This window comes from Mirounga leonina, unplaced genomic scaffold, assembly GCF_011800145.1.
Source record: "Mirounga leonina isolate KUSES-001 unplaced genomic scaffold, KU_Mleo_1.0 Mir_55, whole genome shotgun sequence".
In the NCBI taxonomy this organism is placed as follows: domain Eukaryota; kingdom Metazoa; phylum Chordata; class Mammalia; order Carnivora; family Phocidae; genus Mirounga; species Mirounga leonina.
In genome coordinates this window covers 10220090-10244082 of record NW_023270816.1, presented here as the reverse complement: position 1 = coordinate 10244082, position 23993 = coordinate 10220090, and the positions used below count along the sequence as shown (strand labels likewise).

The window sequence follows — 23993 nt, the reverse complement described above, 5'->3', positions numbered from 1 at the left end:
GAAGGAAGGAAGGAAGGAAGGAAGGAAGGAAGGAAGGAAGGAAGGAAGGAAGGAAGCGTTGGCGAATGATGGATGGATGGATGGATGGAGTGTCTCCTCCTTGAGATGTCTCATGGTCACACTTGAAAAATTGGGGAAAATAATTCAGAAAGTGTCAAAATGCCTGTGCCCAGGTGCTAGAGATGAAACCAGTAGCTAAATTTGATAACTTTTGAGAGATAATATCTTTGTACATTTGTAAATCACTCTATATAAATCTATGAACATCCAAAGATCAATTCATATAACAAAGAACTGCAAACACATCTTCACTCATGTTTTTACAAATTCCGTGAGTAGTTGGTGTGCTTTGGGTGTGATCATGCAACTGTTTGCTCAAACTCACACAAAACAGGAGTGAACAGATTTTTGGATCTCAGACCCGGACAGCGATTGCTGCTCTCGCCTTAGCACACCGTCTTTATCTTTGTGCTACCGAAAGCCATTTCAGCCTGTGTGGTGCTTGGCTCCCTTTGCCAAAACCAGAAGCTCAAGGAAGCTGCAGGTGATGTGTGAGAGCCCGCCACGCCGATCCCCGGGCCGGCCTTCACAATCCCAGCCTGCAGGAATAATAACGACAGCAGCAAACCTGGTGTAAAGACCTCAGCCTGCAGGCTCCCCGCTGTCATTCACACAGGAGCCCCCGGCGGCCGCCGGAGACGGTCTCCTCCAGCTTCTGATGGGCCCCCCGTGCAGGGGAGTGCACGCATGGCCAGCGCGGCCCAGCGGCCAGGCGAGGTCTGGGTGCCGGGCGTCCACGTCAGCGGCACCCACAGGGGCCTGCCTTCCCCGTGTCCCCCGCCCCCGGCCCATGGGTGCAGCTTTACCTGGTGGATGTGCCGGGGATGGGGCGTCCAGTGTCCACCAGGACGCACCAGCAGTAGCCGGTGGAGGGGTGACACTGCACGGGCTTGTAGAGGCCGCCGTGGGCGCACTCGGGGATCACCACATTGTCGCTCTTGGGCTGCCTGGCCTCTTCCAGGGCCGACTGCTGCTCCTGGTCGCACGAGGACGCTGGGGGAGGAAAGGCAGAGGTGTGAGCACGCAGCACACAGGCAGTCCCACGCGGAGCCCCTGCGGGGAAGCGGGAAGGAGGGGGCAGGGGCTGGCCAGGCGGAGGGGCAGACAGCTCAGGAGGCAGGCAGGGCACGGCGGGCCCACGCGCCCCTGCGGCCATTCCCGTTACAGGTTCTGGACGCACGACTGGACTGCATGAAAATCAGGACGACACCAGCCGCCATCCGGGTCTCAGTCTGGCTTGTAAGTGCTGAGTCCATTTGCAAGCATTTTCAAACACTCTTTTGCAATCAGTGCTGGACCTAGAGTCATTTTCTACTTCTTTCAATGTTGTCACCAACTTTTATTTAAGATGATGCTGAAGCAGAGGGAGTGAAAGCCTACGCGCCCGGCTTATTTCTGAGCACAGTGGAATCCCATCTCAGCAGACGGGGAGCCCAGGGCCACACGTGGCGGAAACAGCCCCAGGGTGTAGGTAGCACAGCGAATCCTAGAAATGACAGTGGAAACACTTGCTGTTATTCTGACAGCATCTAACACTCATGTAACAAAACAGCTGCAAGAGTTGTCCATGCACGAGAACTGCCCCCATTCATTTCATGGGTTTTCTCATTTAGCCCCTTGGTAGGTGAGAAAACAGAGGAATGCACAAGTCATGTGGGGAAGGCCGCGCAGTTAGGGAGGGGCTGGCCCAGAACGCAGATCCAGCCCGTCGAACTCAGAAGCACGCGGTCTGACTGCTCCGCCAGCCGGCGGCCCACTGCCTCTGGGACGACGGAAGTCTCACGCCGTCTGTGTAACACTGACTTAAATAAGCCATCTGCAAAACAGTACGGAGGTTCCTCAAAAAGTCAAATACAGAACTACTCGACCCAGCAATTGCACTTCCGGGTGTTTACCCAAAGGATATGAAAACACTAATTCGAGGACACCCGCACCCTGATGTTTATAGCAGTGTTATCAACAATAGCCAAACTATGGGGAGAGCCCAATGTCCACTGACTGATGATTGGTTAAAGAAGACGTGGTATATACACAATGGAATATTATTCAGCCATAAAAAAAGAATGAAACCTTTTTGCTGCATTTGCGATGATGGGGATGGAGCTAGAGAGTATGATGCTAAATGAAAGCAGTCAGTCAGAGAAAGACAAATACCTTATGATCTCACTCACATGTGGAATTTAAGAAACAAAACAAATGAACATGGGGGGGAAAGAGAGAGAGAAAAACCAAGAAGCAGACTCTTAACTATAGAGAACACACCAATGGTCACCAGAGGGGAGGGGGGTGGGGCATTGGGGGAAATAGGTGATGGGATGAAGGAGGGCACTTGTCGTGATGAGCACCAGGTGACGTATGGAAGTGATGAATCCCTATATTGTATACCTGAAACTAATGTAACACTGTATGTTAACTAACTGGAATTTAAATTAAAATTTGGAGGAAAAAAAGAAAGTTCTACAAGTAAGCGTATCTCATGGGGTATTCACACTCTAGCATCACAACAAAGTGAGTCCTATCTACTCAGTATTCCTCCGATGGTAATGAGTTTGAGTCAAACAAAGTAAAACATGGAGAATCCTTTATCCTTCACTATAAAGTCACACGTGATTTTAAATATAATTTAGAAATAATCCACATATTCCAAATGTTCCTCTTCTGGATCCTTCCAGCCTAAATACATGACAATAAACATTAACACTGGCAAATTAAATCACCCTTCTCATACATTTTAAAGAAAATGTGGGCATGTGTCTCAGGTTTGTCTTTGGAGTGGGGTTTCTCCAGGTGTGGCCTCTGGACCACTGAGCAGGAAGCAGGTCGAACGAGCATCCGGAAGCACGGCCACTTGCCCTCTGACCCCAGGGGGCTTGAGGTCAAAGCCAGTCACAGAGCTGCCATGTCTCGGAGGCGGGACTGGTCCGGCCTCCCAGTCACAGAGGAGCTGCCGAGAACCGAGCCCTGAGTTCACGGTCACGCATGCGGCTAACCACAGAGCGGCTCTCCACCCCAGGGCCCACACACCCAAGAGCACACCCGCCCTCACCCGGAGCTGTCCTGTGGCATCTAGAAACGACATTCGTTTGCTTTGACGTTTCTCCTTACAAAGGAAAATAAAATAGAATGAGGCACTGAGTGAATATATTTGATATAAAAATCTCTATAGCACTTTTCTGCTTATGAAGTGACTTTCCATAAATTATGCTTTAGTCTGCTTAGGAACCAGCTAGCTACAATTTACAGGGATTTTATGACTGTAAATGTGACATCAGCCAGGTGGAAACCACTGAGAGGCTGGGAAAGAGCATGTTCCTTTGCCAGTGCCAGGAGGCTGGAGCCTGGAAGCAGGGCTGCACTCCGGCGGAGGACGAGCACCTGCTTCCAGCCCCGCCATGAGGTCGAGAGTTAGACGTGCAAAGCGTGACCACAGACCGTGTTTCAGAAGTGTTAGCTATTATTTCCACTACTCCCCAATACTAAAAGAGTGTCTGACCTAGAACAGGCACTCAGTAAATTTCTTTTTAGATAATAAACCTGGTTATGATATTAATAGTTGGAAAACTATCCAGATTTTAGCTTCTCTAGCAGCTCCATGTACTACATGTGGGTAATCATACATGGAATTTTGTGATCAGTCCCTTACTGACATTACGAATGCTATTAGATTTTTTTTTAAAGATTTTATTTATTTATTTGAGACAGAGAGAATGAGAGACAGAGAGCATGAGAGGGAGGAGGGTCAGAGGGAGAAGCAGGCTCCCCACAGAGAAGGGGGAGCCCGATGCGGGACTCGATCCCGGAACTCCGGGATCATGACCTGAGCCGAAGGCAGTCGCTTAACCAACTGAGCCACCCAGGTGCCCGTTATTAGATTTTTTTAAGCCATATATATTTCTGTATATGTACTAGAAAAACACAGAAATGTTGCCCCTTAGATCCTCCTCCATGTTCCTACTCGAAAAGTGTGCTCCCTCCCATGGCCTCCTAGACTGAACACAGCCTCCTGAAAACGCGGATGAGTGAGACTGAAGCTTAATTAATCATCATACCTGTCCAGATCCACATTTCGTAGGATAATCACAGAACCCATGAATCATCCAAATGTCACAGTAGGTGCCAAAATCATTTTCATGGATAAGAGAGAGAAGGAAGAAATTGGCCCTTGGGCGCTCAGCCCAGCTCGCGTTCCTAGCGGTGCATGCTCTGGTCGCGGTACAGAAAGCCTGGTATGGAGAGCCGTCCCAGCGGCCAGGGCTCCAGCCTGGTACCTGACAGCCGGTGCGCCCTGAGGCTGGTCTGCAGGGTCCTGCGCTGGGTCCAGCCGTGCCCACTCGGGCGCTGTCTGCCTGGCATGTGAGTATCGAGGAGGCTGGTGTATGGTCTCTGGGGCAGTCCAGACCACGGAACCCACTCCAGAACCCCGGGGAGCAGCTGTCTGAGCTGCCCTGCACTCTGCGAGGCCTCCAAGTATTTCCAATAAATTCCCTGTAGCTTTAGTTACCCAGAATCAGATTCTTTTATCTGTAAGTTAAGAACTTAAACAACAAAGTTTTGATCCTTGAACAGTCCGAACTTAGGGCTGGCATTTGGTTTCGATTTCTGAAGTAACACTAATGATCAGTGTGTCCGACACACACTGGTGGAAGACCCCCTCTGTGCCAGGCACTGTTCCAGGTGCTGGCGAGACAGCCCATGCAGGCGACCTCTAAATACACAAAAACAATTCGTGGCCACTCCATGCCTTATAACACCATCACCTGATTCTTTTAAAATTTTAATTTATTCCTTTTGAGTTCTGTCCTATTCTGTATACTCTAGATTTTGTTCATCAAATATGTAGAGACCTAAATAAAATCCAACCATGCGTTACATGGTTATCGTAAAGAAGCTTTCAATCTGACTCCAACTTGGAAATTGTCAAGAAGAAAATGACGGTGCTTTGATTTCTTGCTGCATTGTCCAGTAAGTCACCAACGGTCATGAGAAGTCACCAAGGAAAGCAGAGTTGAGCCACATCCCAGAGGCAGCTAGGTGTTGCTTTTCAGAAACCTGCAGAGTAGTTAGCCCAAGACTAGACGGACTTATGTCCTCAGGAGAATCAGCCGGTGCTGAGGACTGCTTTTCTAGCTGGCACCCCCGGGAAAATGCACCACTCATTATAGCATCCGCCTGGTTCTTTTTCGGGAATTTTATTAATGAACAGAATTTATGGTGTGATTATATGGGCACAAAATACTTTTCATGCTCCATCCAAGGACATACTGTACCTATAGAAATGGTTAGGGGAAATTCTTGAAATGTCCCTTTTGAGTATTTCACTTCATGTTTGCAGATTCATATAAGCAAAATAAGACTGATTAAATCAACAATCTCTTAAAATTTGCCAAGAATGTAAAATACAGAAGATAGTACAGCTGAGTCAGAAGGAAGTCCGTGCTTGTTTGCATAAACATCTTGGTTGGTCAGAAACGTTAACTGAAGCCATATTATTTGGTAAATCTGGCTCCACATGGGGAATTCAAACTTAGGGCAATGCAGTTATGGTTTCTGTCGGTGAAGGCCATAAGGGAGGAAGAAGATCTTCTTTAGACAAACTACTGACGACCCTTGGGAACAGAGGCTGAACAGAAGCATGATTTCTGCATTGGACAGTGGCCTTCCCACCAAGATGGCCCCAGCCCCAGGGAGCCTGACCACTGGTTCTACACCAGCTCACGTTGGGGCCACAGGAAGACGGCACAATCACCCCTTGTGCCATGAGGGACATCAAGCACTTACAAATGGAGGTAAATGGGGAGCAAAGCAGCGTAAGTAATATTTCACCACAATTCCGGAAGCTTTCAATCACTGAGACACACAGGAGAACAGCTTCAAAAGGGACCCAAAGAGACAGGTCTTGAGGAAGATCCAGAAACATGTCGATAAGACCCCACAAAGCATTAGAAGAGGACACAGGGAAGAGGGGCCTTTTCTGAGAGAACAGAACAGTGAGGATGGAAACAAGGAAACTCAGAAGGAGAGCCTGGCCCGAGGAATGTAGTGACCAGGCGAACGCCCTAAAACATGACATGGAGGTGACAATGTCTGCGGCCGGCCGGATCCATCAGGTTACAGAGGCCACCAAAGTTGGGTTTTTAAAATAATGGTATTATTAGAAGTTAGATTTAATCCATTCCAAGGAATGTCCATCAGTGGAGAAAAATAAAGTTTGGGATTCTGGAAAATAACTCAGCAAGAAAATAAAATAATTAACGCATACAAAATTCAAAGTATAATATCCAGTTTAATACAATAGACACAAATATTTCAGTTTTCTTTCCTATTCAGCAGGGCTTTATTGCTATAATTTTCTCTTACACTAAATGTTGAAGAGTTAATGTATAAAGGAAGACAGATTGAAAAAGAAAAAAAAAAAAACGAATAGAAGGAATTTTAATGTGAGGTCATAGAAAGGGCCAAGGAAGGTATGATGTGTCAGAAGTCACTGAATCTGTCCAAGAGAAACTGCCCAAAGAGAGTCCCCATTTGGGAAATATGCCACGGGAAGAAGAAAAGTTGAGATGTTATTTAGAACTGATGATTGGGTTGAATGGATAGTTTTCTAATTAAAGAGGTGGGGAAAAGAGCCTTGGGGATAAGTGAGGTTCCTGTTCCTGCAGAATTAGAAAGGGAGTAGAAGCTTCCCAGTGCAGCTGTGGGGGGATGGGGACAGGACAGGAGGGCGGTTCTGAGCCCTGCAGTGTCATCAGGGAAAAGGTCAGGTTTTGGAGTCGGAGTCAGGCTCCCAGCATTTCTGGGTCCCACAGTCTCTCGTCTGACCAATTTCAGCAAAAATCGAAACCCACGTCCTCATTTACGCCCATCCTGACTGTCTCCCAGGAGGACTGTGACTTAGCACGGTGATGCATACAAAGTGATAGGTTCCATATGAACTTAAAGTGTTACCAATATCGAGTGCAAGATTTACATAACGCACAAGGCATAGAGACACAAAGATTAAGAAGAACAAGACTCGTAGCCCAAAAGAAAATTTAGATGCATTCAATATCATGCATGTAGATATTTTTAAAATCACATATACCAGCATCAGAATGGTGAAATACTAGATATTTCTGTAATTGGTGGATTCATCAACGCCCACGTTCACATGACATTATCCTACTACTGACCTGGCGCACCCAGTAATGATATATAAAGAAGCCTCAAGTTATTGATAGGTATTTCTGCTACATGTTCTGCACTTTCTGTGTCTGGTCATAGAGGAAACTCCTCAGCTCTCAACATTACACACACAATTCATCATGCCGCCAAATCCCAACATTCTCTACAGAAGAGCAGCCTTCCATTCAGTTTATCAGATCTGTTCTCATCCAGGCCACTGGTTTTCAGCAATCTAGATGGTTCTGCTCTTGCAATAACTTCATCGGCTGCCTCGCTGATCCTGTGAGCCCGTGTGGGAAGGCGTTAACTCTTCAACACAACTGCAGTGATTGCATTGGACTTCTTCCCTAGCTCACCCCACTTACTGCCGTATGGTTCTGAGCGGCCGTGCTCTCTCCGGCTCTTCGAGCTTGCTATGTGCGTGGCTCAGACGCATGACCTGCTGGGCCACACACTCCGTTCTGAGCAGACTCCTGAGAGGTAATTTGCACTTTGGAGATAGTCTGCCTCAATAGTTTTCCATTAAAATATTAAACTAGAAACATGAGTACAATCCCAATTTGTTTCTACAGATTTTAATTTCTACAATCATTTAACAACTCTGTATTTTTAGAAAACTACCTCTGTAAACTCGGTTGGATTGAAAAAATTAGTTAATTTTAAAAATTATTTTATTTCCCAAACTAGCAATAGATTTTGGTGATTTAAAACGTGTCTGACAATGTGTTCAAATAATCTGACAACCGAGGGCAAATTAGATTATAACAAACAGCTGCAGGACATTTATGAACTTAAAGGGAGGAAAAAACCTCTTAATTGGTGATCTCACTAACTGTCTACCACTTGATTTTAGTATGACGATGCCCAAAGCATTTTTAAAGAAATCACATCCATTCTAAAAACAAAACAAACAAACAAAAGAAACAAAAAGAGACCTTTGGGTTTGGCTACATTTCAAGAATATGCAGGCTGCATATGTCAAGTTCTTTTGCCTAGCTCACCTCCTAAGAGTTTCACATTAATATTTAGGGTTCCATTGTTCACTTTCCAACAGGCACAGAATCCTGAAAAGCTCCTTAAAAAGCTAAGATACTTGAAACTATGTCTTTGCCCGTCCGCAAGTCCACCACCATAGACACGAAATTCTGACACCTGCAGCTCATCACGAGGTTCTAGTTACTTCTTCTTGACTCTGTTTCCCCCTTGTTCCGTTCTTAGTTATCTGTACACTTTGCAAGGACTCCACTCCTGGTCCCAAATCCTCCACAATGGAGTTGCTATTGTTTGTGTTGCTGGGGAGAGTGCTGCCCAGCTGTTGGCTGGTTGGGTGGTTGGTACTGTTGTTTTTTGTTAAGGGATGCTGTGCCCCTCTATCCATACAATAATCTGCTCTTGGAACATTCTGTTCTCTAAGATATACCTTGTTAATAAAGAATTCCATAAAATGGTTATTTAATAGTAACCAATACCCTTGGAGTTCTTCAGAAGCTATTTGCAGGTATTGAAAGTGTGCCTATCCATTACCCTAATCGTTCTTGCTCATTGTATTTACATTAACTCATATCTAATTTATACTGACAGATTCTATATTCTATTTACTCTCATCTAATTTATTTCTATAAATGAAGAGGCAATTCAGCAAATTTAAGATTCAAAGTCAGCATTGTTACTTAAATCTCTGGGAATCCTTCCGAAAATATGGCAGGCTGCGTAACATGAAATGGAGAAGATTAAACAAGATAAGGAGAAACACAGAGTCAAGACTCCATTTAGTCTGATCTGGCCTACAGCTTTAGGGAAGTCATGGGAATTACAGGAATCATCTGCCAAATGGTATCATACCAGTGTAACTCCTCATAAGATGGTCAGGGGAGCTAATGGAATAATACATGAGTGTATTTAGAAAGAAGGATAAGGTGTCTTGCAAAATTGAAGGGACTATTTAAAATACTAGAAATAATACTCAGTAACTCTTTCAGATATTTTAATAACATTATGCCCTACATTAAAATGTTTTCAGTTAGAGTAAAACTATCCATTTTTAGGCAAAGAAAATTTAGGTGTTCACTTTTATTAAGGTGAACCACTTTGTCAATTAAATGGCAAAACTCCCAGAAAACTGGTATTAGAAGAAAACCTTCTCTATCTGCTAAAAAGCATATATTTTAAAAACCCACAGCTAACATCAGATTTAATGATAAAAGACTGAACGTTTTCATTCTAAGATTGGAAATAGACTCACCACTTCTATTTGTCATTACACTGGGTACCGTAGGCAAGGCATTAAAGGTAAGAAATAGAAACACAGAAAGATTGGAAATAAAAATGTAGAACCTTCTTTAATCACATGAGATAGAATTATGCATGTAAGAAGGATCTAAAACCTCTACAAAGAAAAAAACTGCTAGATTTAATAAGTGAATATAGTGAAGTCTCAATGTATAATGTCAATATACAAAATCACCTGTCGTTCTATGTAGTAGCAATGAATAACTAGAAGATAAAATTTTTAAATGGCATTTCCAATAACATCAAAAACATGAAATAAATTTATGAAAAGATGTGCAAGACATTGAAAAAGCGCTGATGAGGAAAATGAAAGGCCAACACAAATGGAAAGAGATGTACCATGTTCGTGGGTCAGAAGACTCAGTGATGTTACAATGTTCATTCTTCCCAAATTGCTCTGTGGTTTCAACACAATTTCTATCAAAGTCCTAGGAAGCTCTGGGCCCCTGGGTGGCTCAGTCAGTTAAGCATCTGCCTTCAGCTCACGTCATAATCCCAGGGTCCTGGGATCAAGTCCCAAGGAGCCTGTTTCTCCCTCTGCCTCTGCCTCTCTGTTTCTCATGAACAAACAAATAAAATATTTAAAAAAAAAAGAAACAAGGGGATACATAGTACATTATGCTATTTATATGAAACTCTAGCCCAGGTAAAAGTAACACAGAATAATGGAATAATGGAATTCAAAACAGGAGTTACCTCTGAGAAGGCACTGACCCAGAAAGGCCTGAGGGAGCTTGCCCATGTGATGGAGACCATCTTGGTCTTGATGGAGTATGAGTTACATGGGCATTCCCACTTGTAAAAGCTCATCTCACCAAACACATCTCACTGGTCTGTGCATCTCACTATATATAATTTCCTCAATAAACAAAACAATACTTAAATGAGTTTTTAAGTAAAAAAAAAAAAAAAAAAAAACTTAAATGAGTTTTTAAGTAAAAAAAAAGTTTTTAAAATAAGAATAAAATAGGAATTCTAAGATATGAGAAAATATTGGTCACAATTTAAATGGCAGCATGTTCCTCCTTTTTTTGGTCTGTCTTATGATGGATAGTGGCTTGAATCAGTGATGTAGAAAATACATGTGAAAGCCCACAGCCAGTCCCCAGGAAGTGGTGCTTAATGAGTGTTTAGTCTTTTCCTTCCTTTTTCCAGTAGGACTTGGTGTCCCATTATCTATACATGCTACAAAACAAAGAACTCTTAGCATGAAATATGGCATAAAGAACAGGACGTGAGCATCTACAGGCTGAGTGGGACTCTAGACCTGTAGTGTTAACTTTGTCCATAATAACTCTTGGGCCTCCAAGTACTGACTTACTTGGTTAAAGAGAGTTTCCATTAAAAGCATGAATAAGACCAGCAGAAACTCTGCTGGGTCTCATGTCCAAAGGACCCTGATTAACTTTGGTGTGAATCTGTTCTGTAAGAGCCCCCAGGTTAGAAGCAATTTTCCTGTCTGGTCCGATGTGTCACATAAACAACCCCTGCATCGACCCCTCCTCCTCATTTCCCCCGTATGGTCCTCGGTGTCGTCTGTAAGTGTCCTCTGCTGGCCCGCAATCTCATTATTATTGGTTGGCCCAACTCCCAAGTGTTCACAGGCCTGCAGCACTGCTCTGACGTGCATGGACGTGCTTGTTTACCTCTGAAAGCTCTGCCAAGTCCCAGTTACCACTTCAACCACAGCCTGGGAGGCTGGGAAGGCATTGTTTCCTCAGCTGATTCCCACACTCATCCCTGATGGTGTCTCAGCTCCTCCCGGGTCTCCCACTCAGGATAATTGCACACTAACTTCAGGAATCAATAGATGGCCTTGCTGGCCCATCCTTCCTCCCTCCCTATCAGCAGAGTTTCTGCAGCTTTCCCACACTGGCAGGGAGCCTTCTACTCTGTGAACTACCTGGCTTGTGGGATGTCTGTAAGCATCAAGCAAGCTGGCGCTCGGCAGGTGTGTGTGTTTGGACCTGCTTTCCTAGCTCTTGCTCCAAGAAGAACATTCCCATTTTCCCACTCAAGCAAGGAGAATGAGACATGTGGAGCAGAGCCCAGCCAAGATCAGTGCATGAGAAACAAACACTGATCATTTATTGCCACAAACATCCTGGGGTTATTTGTCATGAACCAGTAGCTCTCTATACAACAGTCATTCCAGTGTAAGCTTCCAAAACCAGTATCTCCCATTTTTTTGCATCTCCTCCATATTCAGAATTCTCTCAAAAAATATTCCTAATTAAGATACCAAATATTTTACTCCAAGCATTTTGTCACATCCCCTTGTTAGCTCATGACCCTTGCTTTTAATGTGCACACAGTTAATGACATGCTCACTGAGCAGACCTGTGCTCAGCAAACACAGTACAGGAGGCGCGGAGCTACACGTGACGATACGGGACCACGGGGGGAGGGTCCACGGCAGCAAGTGGACATGTAGGGCAGCAGAGACCTCACCTGGGGGGGCTCCTGGGCCAAGTTGAGGGACTTCCACAAGCATGGAAAGCCTTATAAGAATTTTAAAGACTGCTCTGATCATATTTGTGCTTTAAGAACCCTGGTGGCAAGCTCTTGAATAGAGGACCAGCTTATCTTACATTTCCTTACCTACCAGAGATAATGAGGCCTTACAATCTGAGGCTACAAGATACATGTGGGGTGAAGTAGTAAACCCTGCAAATATTAGTAAGCCCAGATAAAAATACATAGATGATTTAGCACAAATGCAATAAATGACTAAGGCCCAATTAAAGGTGTGTCTAGACCACTGTTCTTGGGAAGGCCAAGGATACCCCACTTTACCTCCTGAAGCACTCAGGTGTACATGCACACTGATCCGGTCAATACACTGGATCAGTGAGCCTCTCACCTCTGTTCTATTGTTTTAAAGTGTATATAAGTGCCACTGGGGCTCATAAAATGTAAGGTACTCTCATAATACTGCATACACACTGCTTTGTGTGAATATATATGGTCTAACTTGTGGATATTGCAAGTTTCACTGCTACATAAAGGGAGGTCTGTGAAGTATTTTGAAGTTTAAAAAGGACTTCACATATACAAGTATTTCAGAGATAAAATAAAAAGCAGTTTGTTCAGTAGAATCCCACTTATAAAAACCATGTGAATTTTGCACGTGAGCAGAGACTGGAGATTGATAGTTGATAACATTTAGTGGATATGTAGGACTACGAATTTTTCATGTATTAACTTCCTTAGTTACATGTTAATTCTATGAGGCGGGATTATTGTCATCATTTTACAAATTCAGTGACTGAATCAGAGAAGATAAATCATTTTCCCAGTCTAGGTAACGAGTGGCTGAGACTGGACTGGAACCAAGCCATCAGGACCCCAAAGTGCTGGTCTGGGGTGAGCTGAGTGATTTGCATTTCTGACAAGTTACCAGATAATGCTAAAACAGGCATATATTTTCATCTGTCACAGATGTATCAGAGTGGTTTCCATATTTTCTTAGAATTGAATCCCTGCTTTTTACTCATACTGTCTTCATCAGTCATGGAATTTTTGTGGTTTTCATTTTAACTATACAACACAGTTGATCAAAGAAGGCAAAAAATAAAAAAATGGAATAAAAAGAAATGCACCCTTACAATTTGATTTTCTAGAAATGGCAGATTGGGCCAAGGGAGACCTTGAAACTTACAGTACGAATGGAGTATAATTATCCACAGGTCCACTTTCAGGAAGATACCAAATGGGAGTCACAATGCTAAGGCTTTGCTCATGAGCCGCACGTATTTGTGACCAGTCATGCTATTTAATTCCAAAGGGAGGTTTTTCAGATTAGCTTTTAATCCAGGATCATTGCCTTAATATTTACAGACATTGCAGGCATGGAACTCAGCTTCTGCGTATTCTCCTGGAATCCTAGTAATAACAGAATGAGGGATATATATTCCCATCATGTATTTTACCAACAAAACAAAGGGAGGTTCTGAAAAGGTTTATGGCTTACTCCAGATGGCAAAGCTAGGAAAAGCTGAGTGGGAATCCATACTCAGGCTATGGCCCATAAACCCACGCACCAACCACGGTGCCCCCACCTCTCGCTGCCCTCTCTAGAAACGCCAACAGTAAACAGACAATATGGGAAGCCCACGGCCAAACTCATGTTTCCAAAAAAATAAAGATTTGGATGCAATTCATGGATCAGGTTTCTTTGGAAAGAAAATAGTGACCACAGGTGTCCATCCCGATTATTTTTCCCATATTTATTTCCCATAGCAACAGACCCAGACTCAAATAACTGTAGATCTAGAAGTCATTCCCAATCTGAAACATGAGGCGAAGGCCCCTGAGAGAGGAGGAAAGCGCAGCCCCGGAGCCACGACAAGGACAAGCTGCCTCAGCTGGCTCTCAGAGCCCCTTGATGCTGAACGATCCTCAATCACATCCCTTCCCATCTGACCTCTCTCTATCTTCCCTGTGTCCCCAGTGTCTTCGGAGGGTTCATCCACAGTGAAAGGCAACTTCAAAGTTTTCTTTTCTTTTTTTTTTTTTAGGATTTTATTTATTTATTTGACAGACAGACACAGCGAGAGAGGGAACACAAGCAGGGGGAGTGGGAGAGGGAGAAGCAGGCAGGTACTCACAGATACTCAAAGATAATCATGAGTACTCACAGATACTCCCAGATACTGATGAACACTCACACATATTCACAGATACTCATGGATACTCATGAACGCTCATACCTGGTCATAGATACTCATGGGTACTCACAGATACTCAAAGATAATCACGAGTACTCACGGATGATCCCAGATACTGATGAACACTCACACATATTCACAGATACTCATAGATACTCATGAACGCTCATACCTGGTCATAGATACTCATGGGTACTCACAGATACTCAGATAGTCATGAGTACTCACCAATACTCCCAGATACTGATGAACACTCACACATATTCACAGATACTCATGGATACTCATGGATACTCATGAACGCTCATACCTGGTCATAGATACTCAAGGGTACTCACAGACACTCAGATAGTCATGAGTACTCACGGATGATCCCAGATACTGATGAACACTCACACATATTCACAGATACCCATGGATACTCAGAACGCTCATACCTGGTCATAGATACTCATGGGTACTCAGTTCAGAAACTGTTCTCATTCCACCTTATAGGTGAGGATCCTCATGACTCGCCCAGGCCCCCTCAGCTCCACTCAAGCACTGCTGGCACACGAATCAGACCATTCTACCCAGAGTGCAGCCACCAGCAGCACCTGGTAATTTCCCTCCATCCTAACCACCTCTGCAATAAGCACTGAAACCCCTCACGAGTTCCCCTCATGGACACAGGTGCAGGGAAGTTCAGTGGCTTCCTGAGGCTATGCAACAAGTCATGGTGGAAGCAGGACACAAGCCAAGCTGTTAATCCCGAGGCGACGTACTTCCACTTTCTCGGGAGCCCAAAATGTGGTTGAAAAGACTGAGCCAGTGGAGTCAGCTGTGGTCTCCCAGAAGCTGGCCTCTCAGTCCTGGGCTCAGCTCACAGGACAGGCAGGGATCCACTCCATCCACAATGCACTACTGTGTCATCACATCTGTGCCCTTGTCCAACTTTCTGTCCATGGCCTTGTCGCACAGTTGCTCCTGACCCTAAGCTAGATCTGAGCACCATTCATGCCATGACAACCAGCTGATGACCACTAGGGGTGGCTGGCGGGCATGCCAGGGCCAGCGGCAGGCCAGCGATGCCTCCCAGCCACAGGCAACCACTGGCAACCTCAGGGAGGCCAGAACACATGTATAAGGTCCTCTCCTCTGAGACTGGCTCCGTGAGAAATTCTGACATTCTTCAGTCACTTTTCTATTCACTGGACCCAAGAGAGCTAACGCAATTGAAACCAGAAGCATTTATGTAACTGGGGCAAGAGGGGAGAAAACTAAACGTCATGAAGTTTAAGTGCCAGCAAGCTCTTGAGGAGATGGAAACAGAGGCGCTCAGATCGAGTAAGACACCCTAACTGGACTTTGGCCCCAAGATATTTTTTTAAACATGGACAGATTTGAAAGGGCAAATGGCCATTTCAACACAAGTATCTCCAAGGATACAGAGGCTGGAATCTCCTTTTCAGGGTTTCTTTGTTCTCGGAAACCTTTAGAAAGGGCCCTTCCGGCTCTGCACATAACGTGCATCCCCCTACTTGCTTTTGGAGAAGCATCTAAATGGCCTGAATGTAGACGTTCGGGGCGAGGAGCCAAGAATTCTCATTAGGGATGGAAGCTTACATGTGTGGGTCCAAGATGGGCCTCAGGCTGATGAGTCTCTTCTTTCACCTCTGCCCCATGTCCTCAGGGGAACTCCCCTAATTCTCTGCACCAGCAAGGGACTTGCGTTGTCTGACCTCCCACTGTACTCAGCTTGTCCGCGTGTTTCTCCACACAGACAGGACTCCTCTGTTTGCCTGTGATGTGTCCACGTCTTGTCCCTGCTCTAGAGCAGCGGTTCTCAAAATGTGGCCCCAGGGCCCCCAGGGGATCCATGGGGTCAGAAGCGTTTCTGTAAAATATCAACGTGTCCTTTGCTTTTTGATTCTCACAAGTGACTTGTGGTGACACAGACAGGCTGTGTCCTCAGGTAGTAAACACTTGTCAGCTTTAACACCGACCATAAATATCCGTAGCTACAACCCAGGTTAAGAAAAGCTCTTTGGGGTCCCCAATAAGGTTTAAGAATGTACAGGTTCTTACGCTAAAAAGTGAGAATGCTGCATTAGCCCACCAATTTAAGTTATTTGAGGAGAAGATCCTTGCGCTGGGCATGTGTCTATGGACTCTTCTAATAACGGCGAATCTGTGGAATGTTTGGGACCGGCCAGGCCCGCTCCACGCACCCGTCTAGCTGCTCAGCACAGCCGTGTATGTGGAGACCACTGTCCCCCCACAGGACAGTCTGAGAGCTTCAGCCTGACCCACACGTGGGCCACGCGGGGGAGCCCCGCACCTGCTGCCTGGCTGGTCTGTGGGCACGCGGCCCCCAGGCGTCGAAGGTCTGGCTGTGTCAGGCCCTGGAGAGCTGAGATCAGTGAGGTCACAGCGCTCGAGTGCGGTCCCTGGACAGAACCACAAGCTGGAGACGGGGCAGCCTCGCAGGAGGGCCGCCATCCCGAAGAGGGAGGCGGGTAGTTCTGGAGGTCGCCGGCCGAGGAGGAGCCAGATTATCGAGCTGTGTGTCCCCAAACAGGCAGCAGCCAGGGGAGCCGGCCCAACGCCCAGGCAGGTTTCCCTCGGCCACAGGGAAGGCCTCACACTGCCCAGCAGTTTATTTTTCAATGTTTATGGCTGGTTCAAATGGTTCTGCCTGTGTCTTGCTCTCCTCAGCGAAGCCAGGCCGTCGGCTTGGCTCTGCCTTCTTCGGGAAGACACCCAGCCTCCGACGGGCTTCTCCATCTTCCTCGTCAGGGGCAACGAACGGCAGGTCTTCGCGGGTCCATGCGGTCCTCCCGCTGCTGTGGGGAGGGTCCCCACATCCCGGCAGAGGCGGCTCTGCCCCCTCACCCCAGCCATGCCCCAAGTGTGGGGACCTTAGCAGACACACTCGGAACCGAGGAGGGAAAGACGATCATCAAAGGCGAATCGAAAACACACATCTGATGTTCATTTTGTGACCTGATACCTACATTCATTTCCAGTCACAGAACAACTGTGTTTAGACGTGATGCCGAAGAATTAGGGAGCTCGTGGACCACCCGTCCCATCCTCGTGACGACTGACCCTGCTGGGCTGGCCCCCGGGGGTCACGGCTGGGCCCGGCCCCCCCACCCAGCCCCTTCTACTCACCTCCCCCAGACGCTCACCCTCCAGCGAGGCCAGAGGACCATGCACTCGCGCTCTCCCTGACAAGGGGAGAGAACCTAAACACACGTTTTGGCAGAAGTGTTCACACAGAGCTGAGTCTAAATATTTAACTTCTGCAGATCCCAGTGCACAGGAAAAGGCAAGTCTGGCACCGAGGCCCCTAATAAGGCAACGTTTGCTCCAGGGGATGCAAAGGGCAGCCGCCGGCCTCCTGGCCGCCTTCACACGCGCATCGCGCCCGGGGCGCCTGGGTGGTTAGGAAAGCAGAGCCCTCCTGGCGTCTGCAGCGACAGACCACGGAGCGCAGCCTCACGGCCGTCAGGGAAGCCAAGACCAGCGGTGAGAGCTGCGCTCTGCCTCTCGTGCCCGGGCCGCCACACAATTTCCCTGAGTGAGGGGCACAGAGTCTGACGCGCTCAGGAGCAAACCTGAGCTCTAAACACTCAGCTGGAACATTCCAGAACCCATCTGTCCCCTTCATCTGCCCGTGCCCAGGGCTGCATGTCGCTGACTCGCACGCTCCAGAGTGCTCCCACTCTTCTGAGTCCTGCAGTTTGAGGGAGTCTGAGTGCACAGGGCATGCATCACCTCCTCACGCCGTAGTCCTGCGCGCTTATGTCTCCTGTCCCCTCCCTGCTGCCCAAACTGTCCTGCTGACACTCAGGTCTGCAGTCACCCATCCCACTCTCCCCCCGCCCATCCTGCCGTGAGCCCCGTGACCCCCAGCACCGCTTCCCCAGCCTGGGCCGGTTCTCAGCTGCAGGGCGTGGGGGGCACATTGGTCACCCCACAGAAGCAGCTTGTCTTCGGAGAAGAGGCCCCAGAGCCCCTGGTGATGGCTGCTTCCTTTCCAGGCACCCCCTCCTAGTCTTGTAGGGTGAGGGGACCACTCCCCCAGCAGTCAGCCCGTGTAGTGGGCACCCACAGCCACCCTCTCCCCGCCTCCGGCAAGGGACCCCAGCACAGCCAGTGAGCATGCCCTATCCCTCCACCCCAGACTGGTTCAGGGCTGGACAGGTGACCCAAGATTGTCAGTTGAAAATAATTTCTGGGATTTCCATTAAAAAAAAAAAATCCACTAGATTTCTGGAAGTATGGTCGGAAAACCCTGGAGCCACCAGAGCCCACACATGGAGAAGGGCTGCTTGATAACGAAGCAGGTGCAGAGACGGGGAGGGGGCAAGGGCCCCACAACCTGGAGTGAGCCCGAAGCCCCTTGAGCTGGAAACCAGGACATGCAGCAAACGGTCCACACTGCCTCTTTGTACGTCAGTGCTCGCTGCTGAAGCAGTGAGACAAATAGTCACCCTCCTTGCTGCCTCCCCAGCCTGACCACGCCAACTGGGGTCCCAGCGCCGGGAGCGTGGGCGTCCCCTGGGGGCCCACCAGGGATGCAGGTCCCCACCCCCACAGCGAACCAGAAACTGTACTCTGATGTGATTCCAGGTACCGCTCCTGCACACCAGCGTTTACGCACCGTTTACGCAGGAGTAAATGGTCCAGAGGCCGTGCTACGGGCATCCAGAGCTCGGAAAACATGCGTCTCCTTCAGCCAGAGCGTGAGGAATCCTCAGGAAGTGTCTCCCACTCACATAATCACAAATGTGCAGACAATGGATCAAGAAATTTGTTCCTGGGGCGCCTGCGGGGCTCAGTCAATTAGGCGTCTGCCTTCGGCTCAGGTCATGATCCTGGGGCTCCCTGCTCAGCGGGGAGCCTGCTTCTCCCTCTGCCCCACCCCCGCTTGTGCTCTCTGTCTCTCAAATAAATAAGATCTTTTAAAAAAAGAAATTTGTTCCTTAAAGAATTGTTAATAATACCAAAATATTAACATCAGTATAAGAATCTTCTCTTGAGAAATGGATTCAGTAAACTGTGTCACATCATACAATGATGTGGAATAAAGCCATGAAAATAATACCATGGAAAAGCATCTCCCAAGTATACTGTGCAAAACCATCATCTGGAGAACATTATAAAGCCTCAGATTCCTGGACCCGCAAGATGCAGACTCAGCAGACCAGCCCCGAGGCCTGCGTCTCCCCACTCACAGGGATGACTGTGGCTGGACCGTAAGAAGTCCCACGGCGGAACGATGTGTGGGGGCGCGGAAAATGCTCAGTGTCACCTGCGAAGTCCAAGCATGGCACATGCAGATGAGGATGCTGTACCCCCCAGTTATCACTGGATTAGGCATTCACAAGTTATTTTGTTTTATTTTCCTCTGTGCCAATATTTCCTATAATAAACACTTGAAAATTTTGTAGTAAGCAAGAAATGTTTCCAACTGCGAGTCTAAACACAGGCCCAGATGCTCCCAGGCAGAGCCCACTTGCAGGTGAAGTAAAGAGCAGCCCATGTGGGGTCTGCCAACAAAAACGAGTTGCTACAGGGGTTCTGCTTCATGCCCTGAACTTCCCTGCCCCCCATTCAGAGACACACCAAAGTGAGGGGTGAACGTCCCCACAAGCAAGATGCTCTTGGGAAAGATGAAGGCATGAAGAGAGAAAAGAAGAAAGATTTCCAAAAGAATACCCTGCCAAGAATATGTAAATAAGGCAGAAATAAATGCAAGGAAGCATTAGAAATGTTCCCACCAAAAATAGCAGTGTTACATTTTCCATCTATGACAGAGTGTTTAAAATACTAACTAGAATTATGTTATCTTCAATTGTCTCCTCGCCTTAAATGTTCTTTGCAAATTATTCTTTCTGGAGTCACATGGAGCCCTTCTGCCAGGTTTGCAAACACCCTACATGTCCTGATGGGAACAATGCCCATTGTAGGTGCCGCCCCACCTCACGCCACAGAACGTATTTCAGCGCTTCTTATGCCTGCAACATGGGGCACATCGCCGAGGAGCAGAAGCACAGCCGGCAGCCCATCAGGGACGCTGGGGAGGGTGGGCTTCCTCTAGCAAAGACCACGACTGAACGTGGGCAGCAAAGCTGTGAGTCGTGGGGAGCGGGGAGCATCCTGGGACCCACTGGGACCCCTCCGTCAGGATTTTTCAGCTTATTCAGAAGAGAGCGTGGCCGAGAGCTTGCATCTCCACAGCAGCTTCCTGTTCAACAAGTAACCTCCCCATCCTTGCTTCTGAGGCCTTTACTTACCATCAATCCCATTCCCAGCCAACTACTCACCCCATTGCCGGTTTCTCCACATTTTTATGTCTCAGCACTGTTCTGGAGGCCAGAAGGAGATGCCCACAAATACACCTAACTGAAGTGTGAAAAAGCAGCAAAGACAATGTGGGGGGATCAGGACCGTCTTTTCAACAAAGACGCAACTGGACGTCCACAGGCAAAAAATGAGTCTAGACACAGACCTTCCACCCTTCACAAAAATGAGCTCAAAATACATCACAGATGAAATGTAAAATGTAAAGCTATAGAATTTCTGGGAGATAGCACAGAGCAAGTCTGGATGACCTTGGGCTTGGTGAAGACTCTGGATGAGACAGAGGTGTGAGCCATGAAAGAGACGACTGATAGCCTGGACTTCATCAGGACAGACACCGTCTGTCCTGCAAACAACACGTTGGCAGAATGAAGAGACAAGCCACAGAGAGAAAATATGTGCAAAACATGTATCGGATAAAAGATGGTGTCCAAGAGACATAAAGAACACTTAAAACTCAACAATAAGAAGACAACTTGAAAAAATGGGCAAAAGCCCTGAACAGACACCCCACCAGAGAAAAGACACCCAGCAGTCAAATAAGCACATGAAAAGGTGTTTGTTCAAAGTGATCTACTGACAGGTGCTGCATCCCATAACCCCACTTCCTGTGCAGCTTTGTTGTAACAAGCGGTTATCTCAAAACTTGAAGCAATGGCTTTAGCTACAACACCTCAGCAATCATGAGAACACATCACGACTGAAACATGCTTCAAATTAAAAAAAATCTTGAGCTAATAAAAAACTCTCTTCCCAACCAAGCATTTTAGAGAAAATGTTTTCTTTCTTCTTTTCTTTTTTTTTTTTTGTTTGTTTCAAAAACTAACTTCCAAAATGAAGAAAACATCCTCCTTTCTCTTGTGGCAGGGTAACACAAAACATGAAAACAAACTTATTTCCAAGTTTCCAGGCAAGAGAGAAAACACGGCCACTGGCCAGGACGAATCTTGGAAACCTCGCTTCCCAAGCTAAGGTCAAACAGTGGTGAGTAGCAGGAATGTGGTTAGAGAGAGCTCCTTCTCTTTCCATTCTTTGTCGAGTCCTACGTGGGAATGAAGACTCTGCTGTGTGTCACCAGCCTCTTCCCCGCGTCTCCCCAACACGCGCCCAGCAGGTGCGCCTTCTGGCAGGACCGACCCCGCGCACCGCCCCGCGTCCTGGGCGGTCTCGCTCTGCACCGGCCGAGTCGAGTACTGACGGTAAAGTTGGCAATTCCTTTCACACCTTTAGCTGAACTAGAAATTTCATTTCTGAAACTAAAATTAAACCCACAATTATTCAATGACTAAACCCACAAATGTGCAAAGTAAAGGCTGGTTATCTATTGCAAGGATCTGTGCTAAAATCTCAGATGCTGCATTTCACCCACAGCAGGTATTACTGAGAATTGTACCGAAGTTGTGTGTCATCAACAGCTCACACATCAAGGGCCAGTGTGGGGATACGGGAGCATTTGGAGAAAGTCGCCACTGGCTTAAGTGGCCGACACATTTCGGTAGCTTCATAAAGTACGTGAACTTTTTCTTAGTTGACGTGAACTGTACTTGGTTGGTTTTCACAAAAATCGGGGGGGGGGTCACCAATTGAAAATAGTTATTTTATACAAAATATTTGTGGGGATGAAAGCAAAAGCTAAATTTGGGGGAAATTGTCAACTTTGTCTTCATCCATGTCACTGTGGCTCAAAGAGGACGCTCGTACCCAGGTGCACGATTGTTAGAATCATTCTTCTTTACAGACCACAAAGTCATTCCTGTTGTAAAGGAACTTCTTCACAGAAAGATACTAAGCATCTAGGGTGACCACAGAGAGAAGGATGAAGAGGTGTGGTTGAAGATGTACATCAACAGGAGACAATCCAGGGGTGAATTTTACCTCCATGCTGAGCCTTTTTACCAATAGGTTTTGCTTTTGGTGCAAAACATCCAAATGCAAGTCACACTAAAATAATCCTATATGTTTTGGACTGAGTTGTGTCCCCCCCAAATTCATATGTTAAAGCCCCAACCGCTCCCCAATGTGACTATATTTAGAGATAGGGTTTCTAATATAATCACCTTCTAAGGAGGTTTTGATTGAGGTTAAAGGAGGCCATGGGGGTGGGGCCCTGCCGTGATCTGGCTGGGGACCTCACAAGAAGAGGAAGGGAGCCCATGAGCGTGCACCCGCAGAGGAAAAGCCACACGAGCACCAGAGGGAAGGTGGCCGTCTGCACGCCCAGGAGGAGAGCCTCGTGGGGAGCCCACTCTGCTGCACCTGACTCCCAGCCTCCGGGACAGAGAGAAACTCTGTGGGGTTTCGTTATGACAGGCCTCGCAGACAAACAGACTGTGTTAACATCTGATTGTTGAACAAAGCCCAAGGAAACTTTCTCCACTAAGGTGAGCTACACGAAGGCCGAGCCCAGGGAAGTGTATTTACTGAGGGCAGGTGGACAGATCACATGTGCAATAGCAGGTTAAATGTGAATTAGGGTAAGTCTGTACCATGCAAAACTTAATGGTTTTTTTTTTTTTTCTTTTATAGCATTTCCTCTTACTCTTCCCTTATTCAGAGTTCCTGTTGGTGTAACTTCTAACCAGATTCACTTACTTTAAAGAAGAAGGAGGAGGGGGGGGTGGAGGAAGAAGAAAGGGAAGAGAAGAAGTTGTTCACAGCAAAGGGAGGAAATTATCCAGCGGGATTAACCTCAAGGTTCGGGTTAATCTCAGGTAAGAGGAAGATGCGCAGGCATGTGGGCGCACATGTGAGGCCTGCTGCTCCTGCGGCCACATCAGGGTGTGGGGCGTCTCCCGGGAGCCCCAGGGGTAGCTGCAGCTTGCTCTCTTCCCCGGACGGGGCTCAACTCCTACGGTTTCCTGAGGGCAGGACCAAAGCACGACCAACAGAAGAAAAACAGATGAAAGGGACTTCATCAGAAATAAAAGCCCTCGTGATTCAAAGGAGCCCATCGAGAAAGAAGTCACAGAACAGGATAAAATATTTGCAAATGAGGTATCTGATAAGAAACTTGAATCAAGAAAACATAAAGAAGTCTAACAACTCAGTGATAAAATGGCCAATAACCAAATATTTAAAATGCTCACAGGATTTGAATACACGTTTCTCCAAGGAAGATACACAAGTCGCCAATAAGCACATGAAAGGGTCCGTCTTTAGTTACTATGGAAAGGTGAGTCAAAACTGTAATAGTACGAGACAGCACACATCACCAAACGGCTGTAATTGTCCTAAAAAATGGAAAGTAACAAGTGCTGGAGAGGATGAGGAGAAACTGCAACCCTCCTGCGTTCCTGAGGATCCAAATCAGTACACTGACTCTGGCAGTTCCCACAGACGTTCAGTCCAGAGTCACCGTACGGCCTAGCAATTCTACTCTCAGCTAGGCACTCGAAGGAGGGAAAACTACGTTCACCCAACAATGCACACACAGAAGATCAGAGCACCCTTGTTCATTTG

The 23993-nt window shown here is 46.9% G+C and overlaps 1 protein-coding gene across 3 annotated transcripts in view; it reads right to left on the bottom strand.

The window, feature by feature from the left end:
• The window catches only part of LOC118001898 (SPARC-related modular calcium-binding protein 2), a 157065-nt gene that overhangs the window by 42761 nt on the left and 90311 nt on the right, over positions 1-23993 (bottom strand). For all 3 annotated transcript variants that reach the window (XM_034992075.1, XM_034992073.1, XM_034992074.1), the window contains exon 8: positions 867-1053. In XM_034992075.1, the coding sequence (XP_034847966.1) occupies positions 867-1053 (187 nt within the window). The remainder of the gene's footprint in view (positions 1-866; positions 1054-23993) is intronic.